Raw genomic sequence first — 13,440 nt, 5'->3', positions numbered from 1 at the left:
AGTAAGGTTATGGGGGGGGGGGGGTTGTTGGGTTACGGGTATAGGGTGGATACGTGGGTTTGAGGAGGGTGATCATTGCTCGGCACAACATCGAGGGCCGAAGGGCCTGTTCTGTGTTCTATAATCTGTAAATGCAAGTTTCATGAGGCACCTCATGTACTTATTGAAATAAACTATATGATGTCAATTTTGAACTGTTATGTAATGTACCTTTACCGTCTGAATAAAATATATTTTTTGAAAACAAAAGGAACTACAGAAATCTCTGTTGGAATTATCTCAACTCAAGAGTTCAGATTTTGAGAATGCTTTAAAATTGTATCAACGTCTGCTGATTGAATTTGTATTTCCATAGTTACATTTTGTTAAACAGATTAGACACAATGAAGCGTAAAGAAAATATGGTCAATTTTCTGTTAACTGGAAGTTCAGATGTTCCCCTAATATGAATCGTCACTTTACCAATCAGAAGCAATTGTGAAGTTATCCAAGACCAGATTATTTGATACTTTATTTTGTTTTAATGTACAGTTGAAAATTAAAAGTAAAAAAATACTGTTCTTTATTTCCCATGTACTTGCACATTAGTTCATACTACAGGTATTGCACTGTATTCCAGTAACTTGATTGCAGTGTTAATGTAAACCTACTTGTGACAATAAAGATTATTATTTTTCAATTTTCCAATTAAGGGGCAATTTACCTACTCTGCACATCTTTGGGTTGTGGGGGCGAAACCCACGCAGACAAGGGGAGAATATGCAAACTCTACATGAACAGTGACCCAGAGCCGGGATCAAACCTGGGACCTCGGCGCTGTGAGGTAGCAGGGCTAACTCATTAACTGGCATTTCTGATGAACTGGCAATCCCTTGTAGGCTTGACACCCCGAGTGTTCTCATCCCACGTACTCCCCGCGTTGGAGATCTCTACTGCCTCCTGAAAATACACAAGGCCAACACACCAAGCCGTCCTATCGTATCAGGCAATGGGACCCTTTGTGAAAACCTCTCTGGCTACATCAAGGGCATCTTGAAACTCTTCGTACGGGGAACGCCCAGCATCTGTCGCGATACGACGGACTTCTTACAGAAACTCAGCACCCATGGACCAGTTGAACCAGGAACATTCCTCGTCACAATGGACGTCTCAGCACCCTTCACCAGCATCCCCAATGTCAACGGCATTGCTGCAACACCGACAACTGCCAATCTCCAGATGCAATTCTGCAACTCATCCGCTTCATTCTGGATCACAACGTGTTCACCTTCGACATTAAGTTCTTCATCCAGACACACGGAACAGCCATGGGGACCAAATTCGCACCCAAATATGCCAACACCTTCATGCACAAGTTTGAACAAGACCTCTTCACGGCATAGGACCTTCAACCGACATTATACACCAGATACATCAGTGACACATTTTTCCTTCAGACCCACGGCGAAGAGTCACTGAAATGACTACACGATGACATCAATAAGTTCCATCCCACCATCAGACTCACCATGGACTACTCTCCAAAATCAGTTGCATTCTTGGACACACTCATCTCCATCAAGGACGGTCACCTCAGCACTTCGCTTTACTGCAAGCCCACAGATAACCTCACGATGCTCCACTTCTCCAGCTTCCAGCCTAAACACATTAAAGAAGCCATCAACTATGGACAAGCTCTCCGTATACAAAGGATCCGCTCAGACGAGGAGGAGGGTAACAGACATCTACAGACGCTGAAAGATGCTCTCGTACTAACGGGATATGGCGCTCAACTCATCAAACGACAGTTCCAATACGCCACAGCAAAAAAACGCACCCACCTCCTCAGAAGACAAACACGGGACACAACTGTCAGAGTACCCTTTGTCGTCCAGTACTTCCCCGGAGCGAAGCAACTATGACATCTTCTTCGCAGCCTTCAACACGTCATCGATGAAGACGAACATCACCCCCACTACCACTACTTGCCTTCAAACAACCGTGCAACCTCAAACAGACCATTGTTTGCAGCAAACTACCCAGCCTTCAGAACAGCGACTACGACACCACACAACCGTGCCTTGGCAATCTCTGCAAGACGTGCCAGATCATCGACATGGGTACCATTATTACACGTGAGAACACCACCCACCAGGTACGTGGTACATACTCGTGCGACTCAGCCAACGTTGTCTACCTCATACGCAGGAAAGGATGTCCCAAAGCGTGGTACATTCGCGAGACCATGCAGACGCTGCAACAACGGATGAACGGATATTGCATGACAATCGCTAGGAATGTTCCCTTCCAGTTGGGGAACACTTCAGTAGTGAAGGGCACTCGGCCTCTGATCTTTGGGTAAGCATTCTCCATGGCGGCCTTTAGGAAGCGCGACAACGCAGAATTGCCGAATTGCAGAAACTTACAGCCAAGTTCCGCACACATAGGTACAGCCTCAACCGGGACCTTGGATTCATGTTGCATTACATTCACCCCACCATCTGGCCTGGGCTTGCAAAAATCTTGAGACAATTCACACCTCTTTAACCTGTGATTATCCCTCTCTCTAGTTGCTGCATCTGGACTTATAAAGACTTAATTACCTGCAAAGACTCGCATTCAAAGTATCATCTTGCATCATTGACTTTACCTACATATGTTTCTGGAACCCACCTCTTCATTCACCTGAGGAAGGGGCTGTGCTCCGAAAGCTAGTGATTTGAAACAAACCTGTTGGACTTCTTACTGTGCTTGACAATAAAGATTTTGCTGTAATTGCATATCTCCTCCACCAGCTGGTGTTTATAGGCCTGAGTACAGCCTTAAGCTACTAAACAGAAGAAGAAGAAAATGAAGGTGTTGTTTCAAATCTGTTTCACTCTGCACTTTTCTGATAATCTGTACAGTTAATTTGGGGCTATTTACTTGCGAACTGAAAATCGCTCAGTTATAGTGAGCCGATGAATTTCAGTAGCTAATCAACTCTCTTTTTAAAGTAGAGATTTACAATTTGAGCTGTTAGTCAAGAGGAAAAGTTTTTTTGCCAGCATTTGATTTGAACTGATCAAGCAAGAAGAAACTGGCAGAACAGCGAGTGACCTCACTTTAGTGCTAACTCTCCTGCAGCAGGTTTTCGTCAGCTCCTGTGGGGATTTTTTCTTAAATAGAGACAAGGCTAGTGATTAACAGTTCTTCAGAATTAGCACTGTTAAAGTTTACGCAGTTTAAATCCAATATTGTTTCTGGAAACATATTTTGGCATTGATTTGAAAAATGGGTAAATTCCTGTCGAAGATTTTTGGAAACAAAGAAATGCGGATTCTGATGCTAGGCCTGGACGCAGCTGGGAAGACTACGGTATTGTACAAACTCAAACTAGGGCAGCCTGTGAGTACCATCCCGACTGTAGGCTTTAATGTGGAGACAGTGACTTACAGGAAGGTTCGGTTCAATGTCTGGGATGTAGGTGGTCAGGATAAGATCCGACCTCTTTGGAGGCATTATTACACAGGCACCCAGGGGTTGATCTTTGTGGTGGACTGTGCTGACAGAGATCGCATTGACGAAGCCAGACAAGAGCTCTACCGCATCATAAATGACAGAGAAATGCGTGATGCCATTATTCTGATCTTTGCAAACAAGCAAGACTTGCCTGATGCCATGAAACCCCATGAAATCCAGGAGAAGCTGGGCTTGACTCGGATACGAGATCGCAACTGGTATGTTCAGCCTTCATCAGCAACCACTGGAGACGGACTTTTTGAAGGGCTAACTTGGCTAACTTCTAATTACAAAACATCTTGAGAATAAACTTCAAACTTCACAGAGATGTGTGAAAAGTGAATTCCACACTCGTTGTTTTCAGCTTGCAACAATTCGAGTAGAATTGGTTCAAAGGAAGTTGCTTTTAACAGTATAGCAGGAATGGCTGCACCAGCATAAAGGCAAGAGCATCCTGAGACTTGGTAAAGATTTGCTTTTGGCAGTGATATTATCATAATTAGCATAGGTAAGCACGGACTATATCAAAAGGTCACATTTTCCATTTTCACTGTGTATTGATTAGCAGGAACTATATTTATATCTGGCAGTCCAGCCAAAATACTTATTCTACATTCAATAGATAAACTATAAGATGAAAAAGTATTACTAAGATTAGAGGAATGTGAATGGTTACTATGGATTTCAGAAGATTTCTAAAAAGCAACCATTTTCAGTAGTTTTTATTCCTCCCTCAGTCATTATCAGTAATAATGTGGTTACATTATAGTAACAAGTCTTTGTGTTTATTTTGGGATACTTAAAAACCTTAAAACAGCTTGATATGACAGTCCTCATAATGTAAACACTTGATGTTTACTAGCTGTGACTAATCATTTAAAATAAAACTATACTGACACTGATATGGAATACCCTATTGAGTTAGAAACATTATGTTTTGATAATACAGCTATTTTACTACTCAAAATTATGAAATGTCAAAAATGTACGACAGAGCGTATATTTATTTTACAGTTTGCTGAAAAATGTTCTTTGTAATTCATGAAATATGAAATCTTACCAATAATAAACCAAAAGATTGCATAATTAGCAACAAAACGAATGTACTTACAACTGAAACTCGAGACTATCACAGTTCCTACAGTTATAATGCACAATTGATTCTGTGAACAGTGCTTTTGATGTCATCAATGGGGAAAGGAACTGGAGCAGTTACTGAGCCTAATTGTAAGAACAAAAGGGCACGGAGCCTAAATCAGATCATGTTATCGATTTGAGAATTTGAAATTATGTAGAGGTTTGTGTTAAGTAGCTCCAAAGGTTACTGCACACAGTCGTATGGTTTAACTGCTGTGGCAACAACAAAAAGAACGCTGCATATTTCTAAAATAGTAATGACACAATAGTCTCATACTGGCATTCAATCAATCACATTCTTTTGTTCCAGATATTGTGTTTGACATAGGCATCAACTATCATTGACAGTTGCTATGTTACAACTCAATGGGTTGGACCAAACTCTAAAAGGCCTTTGTGGTAACTTATTAACTCTTATATGTTGGTTATAATTTTATAATCTTTATTAGTGTCACAAGTAGGCTTACATTAACACTGCAATGATGTTACTGTGAAAATAATACTGTTGTTTGAACCGCTTCCCTTTCAATTGTCCCATTAAACACCTCCTATACAGCAGCTAGTGCCACAAAAAGGCGTTTCTAATCTCTCTGCTCCCCTGTTACTCTACGCCGATGTAACCGGAGGCGCACTTCACTGCTCCTGTCTCACCCTGCCTGTGAGGAAGATTGGGAAAGACAGGGGCTTTGGAATCCCAGCGAACAAAGCCCATCAAGAGTGATAATCCGCGAGAGACTGCCAGTCTGAGGAAGTTACGGGCCACTAGATAATAGGGCAATATATTCTTGGTAAAGTAGCATTACTGAGGTATTTTTGCCAGGGACCAGAGTTCGATTCCCGGCTTGGGTCACTGTCTGTGCGAAGTCTGCACATTCTCCCCGTGTCTGTGTGGATTTCCTCCGGATGCTCCAGTTTCTTCCCACAAATCGCCACACTACGGCGCCATACAGGTACACTGAGGGAGAATTCAGAATGTCCAATTCACCTAACAAGCTCGTCTCTCGGGACTTGTGGGAAGAAACTGGAGCATCCGGAGGAAATCCACGCAGACAGGGGAGCAGAGAGGTTAGAAACGCCTTTTTGTGGCACTAGCTGCTGTAAAGGAGGTGTTTAATGGGACAATTGAAAGGGAAGCGGTTCAAACAACAGTGGGAAGGGTGTCGGGTTGGGCTGGAGGGAGATGGGCGGGGGCTATCAGGTCAGATCGGACAGGAGGAGGGGAGATGGTTGGGTAGTCTGGAGGGAGATGGAAGGGAGGAGGGCTCTGATGGGCTGGAGGAGGGGGTCAGCTCGGGCTGAACAGTGGGGGTGGCGGGGGGGTCAGAAGACCGGAGGTAGGTCAGGTCTGGTTGATTTGGACTAGGAGGGGGGAGCATATCCAACTGGAGAAGTTGGGAGTGTCCGACTGAGGGGGAGGGGGGCAGACTGGAGGAGTTGGCCAGTCCGGGAGAGGGGGCACAGGACCAGTGAGAGGAGGAGGGTCAGTCCAATGGGGGGGGGGGGGGGGGGGGGGGGGGGGGGGAGAATTAGTCGTGGACTGGGGGGTGGGTTGGAACTGGTCACAATGGTAGGAGGTGGGGTGGTGGGTTTCGGTGTTCAAATAATTACTCTAGAATGAGAAGTGAATTTTTTTCTCTAACTTTTTTAACTCTAACTGGCAGAACCACCCGAAGTTAGTGATTTAAATCGCTTCTGTTGGATGGTTCCCAGCCCAACTCAATTGTCCAAAGGAATTTAGCACCTTTGGGCAACTGCCTGCTAAATCCTTACACGAGAACTTCCCAGAAGGATTCCCCAGCACATTACTGGGATGCCCTTTAAATGCGACACTGGGGAACCAAGAAGTCATGGGCCATTATTATTTTTGTTGACTGTGCATTTAAAAAAAAAATTAGAGTGGCGCATTTGAACATTAACACAAAGTGGCAGAGTGACAAGATGCAGGATCAGTATCCACATCTACTGAGTTCCAATCTGTTCTGGCACTGTAGGGAGGCACCAAGGTGGCAAAAAGTGGTGTAAAATGAAAAGTTACATTGTGCTTGTTTGCCTCATGGTAATTGGTTCAGAAAGGTAATGATTGGGTATTAGAAAAGCCTGGAATAAATCCATAGAAATAAAAACAGAAAATGCAGGAATACTCAGTCAGTCAACTAGTAGCACACCACAAAGAAACTGAGTTAAAATTTCAGAACTTGGAGAAGGTATAGATTTAACAGTTGAAAGCGATTACAGAGAAAAAGTAAAGGATATGGGGTTAGGGAGGAAAGAGGAAAGTCTGTGATAAGCTGGCTGTATTAAAAAAAAAATTTTTTACCCAATTATTTTTTTTCCAATGAAGGGGCAATTTTTAGTGTGGCAAATCTTTTTGGGTTGCGGGGATGAAACCCACGCAGACACGGGGAGAATGTGCAAACTCCACACGTACAGTGGCCCAGGGCCGGGATTCGATAAGGTGGCTGTATTGATCAAGCAGTGCATTGCAGTGCTGGAAAAAGGATGTCCCAGAGGGTTCAAGGACAGAATCAATTTGGCTAGAGCTAAGGAACAAAAGAGGTGCAATCATATTGTTCAGTGTAGTCTGTACACCATCAACTAGTGGGAAGGATGTAAAGGAACAAATCGGCAGGGAAATTACAGAGAGGTGCAACCATTATTGAGTAGTTTTAATAGGGGGTTTAGAATACTTAAATGTAGACTGGGATAGAGGTAGGATAAAGGACAGAGGGGTGCCTATATTCCTATATTGTGTTCTGGAGAATTTCCTACAGCACTATGTGTTCAGTTCAACAAAAATGGACAGTGCTGGACCTGGTTCTTGGAAATGAGGTGGGCTGGTAGATCAAGTGTCAGTGGAGGTAAGTAATGGCAAGACCTGTGAGAGAGGGAGGTAGAATTTGCACTATGTTTATATTTTCCTCGTTATGTATATTGTTGATTTTGTTGCTGTTAAAATGCCAAAGAAATACCTCAATAAAACGGTTATTAAAAAAATAAGTCAGTGGAGGAGCATCGAGGAGAGAGTGATTATTGTATCATAATAGTTAGGATGATGGTAGAAAATGCCAATGGGCAATTCAGGGTAAGAATAATTAACTGGGGGAGAGCCAATTTCAATGGCGCAAGAACGGAACTAGGCTGGATCGACTGGAACCAAAGGTCGGCAGGAAAAACTGTAGCTGAACAATGGGCTACCTTCAATATGATTTTAAAATTTTAGTCTTTGTATTTGATTAAAGTTTTACAAGTGACATAATTTGTGCAGCTGACATCATTACAGCTAATTGCATTTCCTCTGTGTACGTGCTAAAGGAAATGCGCTGCCATGGTAACAGTGATATTTTTAAAACTGCAGTTTCAGAGATTTCCTTGTTATATGTTGTCCAGGCAGCAATATTATAGGTCTAGTTAATTTGGGAAATAGTGACCTATCCAAGGCTAGTTTAAAAAAAAGGTATTTCTATTGGAATTTTCAATTTTTCCAAAAATCACCTCACAATAAACAAGAGGAGGAAAGCAAGCCATAGGTTTCAATGTACAACAGGTCCAGCGTAAAACAGTAGCCATCGCAAGAGCAGGAACAAATAAGATCGGATGAATCAGGAAAGAATTCCCTACATAGTCCCTTCATGGATATAGAACCTGTCTGCACCAGAACTGGATACAAGCAACATCACAGACCTATATCATACCCATAACTTCAAAACTGAATAGCAGAAGAAAGCAATATCCCGTGAACCTCAGACCTAAAGGGGCAATCGAGTAACACCCACAGCACAAATTAAACTCTTCTCCAGGCCAGAACAGATAGCTGTAATATAACCACAGAATGACAATCAGGAATCGTCACCACCAAGCATCAATTCTAGCCAAACAAATCCCAGTCCTCAACAGGATACACACAATCTGCTTGAAGCTGAAAAAGGAAAGGGCACTAAGCAAAAAAAGATTAGCTTTCACTGTGGTAGAACCTTCCTCGAACACAGCGAGGACAGAACAAAATCTACCAACCCCACCCCTCCTCCTGCTCTGCACATCTTACCAGACCAGGGTACATTAGGATAAAGATACTTTGCACACATCATTAATTCAATATTCAGCTTTTTAAAAATTCATTTTTACAGGACATGGGCTTCACTGGCTAGGCCAACATTTGTTTCCCATCCCTAATTGCCTTTGAGATGACCAACTGCATTCTTGAACTGCTTCTGTCCATGTGGTGTACGTATACCCATTGTGGAGGGAGGAAGTTCCAGGATTTTGACCCAGAGACAGTAAAGGAACGGTGATATATTTCCAAGGTTGCGGCAGGGTGGCACAGTGGTTAGCACCATTGCTTCACAGCGCCAGGGACCCAGGTTCAATTCCCGGCTTGGGTCACGGTCTGTGCAGTGTCTGCACATTGTCCCCGTGTCTGCGTGGGTCTCCTCCGGGTGCTCTGGTTTTCTCCCACGAGTCCCAAAAGACATGCATGTTAGGTGAATTGGACATTCTGAATTCTCCCTCAATGTTCCCGAACAGGTGCTGGAGTGTGGCGACTAGGGGATTTTCGCAGTAACTTCACTGCAGTGTTAACATGAATGATTTGGAGTTGGGGACTAAGTGCAATGTGTCCAAGTTTGCAGACAACACTAAGATGAGTGGTAAAACTAAAAGTGCAGAGGGATTTGGATAGTTTAAGTGAATGGGCTAGAGTCTGGAAGATGGAATACAATGTTGACAAACATGAGGTTATCCATTTTGGTAGGAATAACAGCAAAAAGGGATTATTATCTAAATGATAAAATATTAAAACATGCCGCTGTGCAGAGGGACCTGGGTGTCCTAGTGCATGAGTCGCAAAAAGTTGGTTTACAGGTGCAACAGGTGATTAAGAAGGCGAATGGAGTTTGGTCCTTCATTGCTAGAGGGATGGAGTTTAAGACTAGGGAGATTATGCTGCAACTGTATAAGGTGTTAGTGAGGCCACATCTGGAGTATTGTGTTCAGTTTTGATCTCCTTACCTGAGAAAGGACGTACTGGTGCTGGAGGGTGTGCAGAAGAGATTCATTCGGTTAATCCCAGAGTTAAGGAGGCTGGATTACGAGGAGAGGTTGAGTAGATTGTGAATCTATGGAATTCCCTACCAAGTGAAGCAGTTGAGGCTCCTTCATTAAATGCTTTCAAGATAATGTTCTGGGCCAGGGTTTAGAGAACTCCAAAGTGTATCATGGAGTTCACCTGACCCACAACTTTTACAAGATTGTGGTCTGGGGATCACACGGCCCACTCTACAGGTGTGGTACAGCAGAAATGGAAAAGTATTTTTAAAAGCAAAACAATGTTTATTATATGAACTCAAGTTAACCTTTTTAAAACATAGTGAACATCTTAGCAACCATCAATTCAAATACAACCCTCAAAGAATACAACACTAAGTAATCCTTTAAGCTTTCCTTTTAACATCCATAAGACTTAAAACACCTTTTACCAGAAGCACATTAGGTTTACATTCACTTCTGAGAACATTTATAATTCTGAATTCACCAAATGATCAAGAGATAGTCTATTGATGGCAGAGAGATCAACAGTGCACCTGCTCTGTCTGGCTTCAGCTCCAACACTGAAAGCAAAACTAAAACACACCCGGTAGACTGCTCAAAAACAAAAGTAAAAAGCGGACAGCCCAGCTCCACCCACTCTCTGGCATCACTGCAGTAATAAACACCTATTTCTTAAAGGTACTCTCACTACAGATATTTAAATACACACCCATTTAGAAACACCAATTTCTTAAAGGTACTCTCACATGACACCTCCCCAAGAAAAAAAAACCCATCAAATTCAAGATGGTTTCATTTTTTCACTATCCTTTAAGAAACTGTAAATATACTTTTTCGTTTCAAAAAACAACACACGCAAACAGGTATAATAATATAGTCAATTTCCCCCCCGTTTTTCTTCCTCCAACTGAAATCCTTCTCGATTGACAGTCTCTTTGAACAAGAAAGTCTCTGCACGGGACTTCAGGTGGCGGCTATGAGGGAGTAAGTCGCGAATTTGGTGGCTCCCGCTCTGGTCGGACTTTTGGACCTTTCCCCCCCCGACTTGTTTTGCGTTTTTCAGCGCTGGCTTTGAAGGCAAAGTTAATCTGGCACTGGTTCCACACATTGGTGTATGGAACGAAGAACCCCAAGGGATCGAAAAGGGAGAAATAAGAAGACAAGCAAGGGTTGGGTGGAGGTTGCGGCAGAAGATATGCCTGATGTTCAGGACACTGCTGTGGCAGCCCAACCATCAATGGAGGAGTTGATGCAGGTCATTCCAGAGGGCCTTGCTAGGCAGAAACGGGACTGTCTTGATCCGATAAAGGAATCGATCGATCAGCTGGAGCGCAAGCTGGATGCCTAGGATCAGACGATTCAGAAGCTGGAGAAAGCGCTGGAGGACAGGAGGAGCACTAATCGGTGGTTGAGCTGGAGGTGAGGATGCTGAAGTATCAGCAAAAAAGGCTGCTGGAGAAGCTAGAAGACCTGGAGAATAGAGCTCGCCGGCAGAACTTAAGAATTGTCGGTCTCCTGGAGGGGGTTGATGCTGGCACATTTGTGGCGAGTATGTTTCAGAAGCTTCTGGGGAGGGGGCTTTTCCCCGACCGTTGGAGGTGGACAGGGCATACAGAGCGCTGGCGAGGAAGCCGCGGCCGGGGACCCCCCAAGAGAGATGGTGGTCTGGTTCCACAGGTTCCTGGACAAGGAGTGTGTTCTCCAGTGGGCCAAGCGTAAGCATTTTGCATGTTTACCAGGATCTGAGCGTGGAGGTGGCCAGGAGGGCAGGTTTTAACCAAGTTAAGGCAATCCTGTTCAAGAAGCGGGTGAATTTGGACTGTTATAGACGGCGTGTCTTTGGGTTACGTATGAGGACCAGCACCATTATTTTGAGTTGCCCGAAGACGCAATGGACTTTGCCAAGAGGAAAGGGCTGGTGCTGGACTGAAAACTTTTTGTATTAAGTTGCAACTTTTTAAGTGATGTTTAAGACCATAAGACATAGGAGTGGAAGTAAGGCCATTCGGCCCATCGAGTCCACTCCGCCATTCAATCATGGCTGATGGGCATTTCAACTCCACCTACCAGCATTCTCCCCGTAGCCCTTAATTCCTCGCGACATCAAGAATTTATCTATCTCTGCCTTGAAGCCATTTAGCGTCCCGGCCTCCACTGCACTCCGCGGCAATGAATTCCACAGGCCCGCCACTCTCTGGCTGAAGAAATGTCTCCGCATTTCTGTTCTGAATTTACCCCCTCTAATTCTAAGGCTGTGCCCACGGGTCCTCGTCTCCTCGCCTAACGGAAACAGTTTCTTTGCGTCCACCCTTTCTAAGCCATGTATTATCTTGTAAGTTTCTATTAGATCTCCCCTTAACCTTCTAAACTCCAATGAATACAATCCCAGGATCCTCAGCCGTTCATCATATGTTAGACCCGCTATTCCAGGGATCATCCGTGTGAATCTCCGCTGGACACGCTCCAGTGCCAGTATGTCCTTCCTGAGATGTGGGGCCCAAAACTGGACACAGTACTCCAAATGGGGCCTAACCAGAGCCTTATAAAGGCTCAGTAGCACATCGCTGCTTTTATATTCCAACCCTCTTGAGATAAATGACAACATTGCATTCGCTTTCTTAATCACGGATTCCACCTGCATGTTTACCTTTAGGGAATCCTCGACTAGCACTCCCAGATCCCTTTGTACTTTGGCTTTATGAATTTTCTCACCGTTTAGAAAGTAGTCTATGCTTGGATTCTTTTTTCCAAAGTGCAGGACCTCACATTTTCTCACGTTGAATTGCATCAGCCATTTCCTGCACCACTCTCCCAAACTGTCTAGATCCTTCTGCAGCCTCTATTGTCTCTGTTTCTATTGTCGCTTCTCTTCTGTATTTTAGTTTGGTTGAAGAAGGGGGAAGTAAAAGTTATTCGGTTGCTGCGGGTTTTCGGCGTTTTGGTGGGGGTTGCTGGTGGGGCTTTATACTTTGTATTACTTTGACTAACACTATTCGGAGGGGGGGGGGGGTTTCTGAGTGTTTTTCTTTTTGGGTTGTCTCTTATGTTAATTTGCCGATTGTTTGGGGCCGGTTTGATGAGGGAAGTGGTTTCGATGGGCGGGGGGAGGGGAGTGAGGGAACAATAGGGGGGAGACTTCCTGGTGCCGGAGGCGAGGGCCACCAGGCTAGCTGGGTGAGATAGTCTACGTAAGTAAAGTGGGGGGTGTGCATATGATTAATCTATGGCATGGATTAGGTTACAAAGTGTGGGGAGTTACTCTGCTGACGAGAGAGGTACTTAGGTTTCAGGACAGAGAGGTCGGTGGTGGGGGCTGCCAGGAGGCGGGCCATGGGCTGGTGGCGGGCCCAGGAAAGGGGACGGTTGATCGGGGGGGGGGGGGGGGGCACGGTGACCCCCAACTAGGCTGATCACCTGGAATATTAGAGGGTTGAACGGGCCGGTCAAGAGGGCACGTGTGTTCGCGCATCTGAGGGCTCTGAAGGCGGACGTTTTAATGTTGCAGGCGACACACCTGAAAGTGGCAGATCAAGTCAGGCTAAGGAAGGGTTGGGTCAGTCAAGTCTTTCATTCGGGGCTGGACTCCAAGACTTGAGGTGTTGCGATTTTGATCAACAAGTGGGTGCAATTTCATGTGGGCAGTATAGTCTTGGACGGGATGGGCCATTATGTCATGGTTAGCGGTAAGCTGGAGGGGAGGAAGGTAGTCTTGGTTAAAGTTACGTGCGAAATTGGGAAGACGTGGAATTTATAAAGAGGTTGCTGGGGAAGATACCTGAC

General features: G+C 44.4%; 2 protein-coding genes across 3 annotated transcripts in view; one reads left to right on the top strand and one right to left on the bottom strand.

Annotated features, from left to right (window-relative positions):
- LOC119970167 (serine/arginine-rich splicing factor 7-like) overlaps positions 1–13,440 on the bottom strand; it is a 96,716-nt gene that overhangs the window by 56,104 nt on the left and 27,172 nt on the right. The window contains exon 1 of one of the 2 annotated variants that reach the window (XM_038804385.1): positions 1,508–1,525. The exons of the other annotated variant lie outside the window; for it this stretch is intronic. Within the exon in view, the coding sequence (XP_038660313.1) occupies positions 1,508–1,510 (3 nt within the window). The 5' untranslated portion in view covers positions 1,511–1,525. Of the gene's footprint in view, positions 1–1,507; positions 1,526–13,440 lie in introns of those variants that run through there. 2 annotated transcript variants of the gene reach the window in all.
- Positions 2,693–4,563, top strand: LOC119970204 (ADP-ribosylation factor 6-like). The gene has a single exon (XM_038804455.1). The coding sequence runs from the start codon at positions 3,253–3,255 to the stop codon at positions 3,781–3,783; it is 531 nt and encodes a 176-aa protein (XP_038660383.1). The 5' UTR covers positions 2,693–3,252; the 3' UTR covers positions 3,784–4,563.

Source organism: Scyliorhinus canicula, chromosome 1 (assembly GCF_902713615.1).
Source record: "Scyliorhinus canicula chromosome 1, sScyCan1.1, whole genome shotgun sequence".
NCBI classification, from domain to species: Eukaryota; Metazoa; Chordata; class Chondrichthyes; order Carcharhiniformes; family Scyliorhinidae; genus Scyliorhinus; species Scyliorhinus canicula.
Note: the sequence above shows the minus strand (reverse complement) of the source record. Positions and strands in the feature narration are given on the sequence as shown.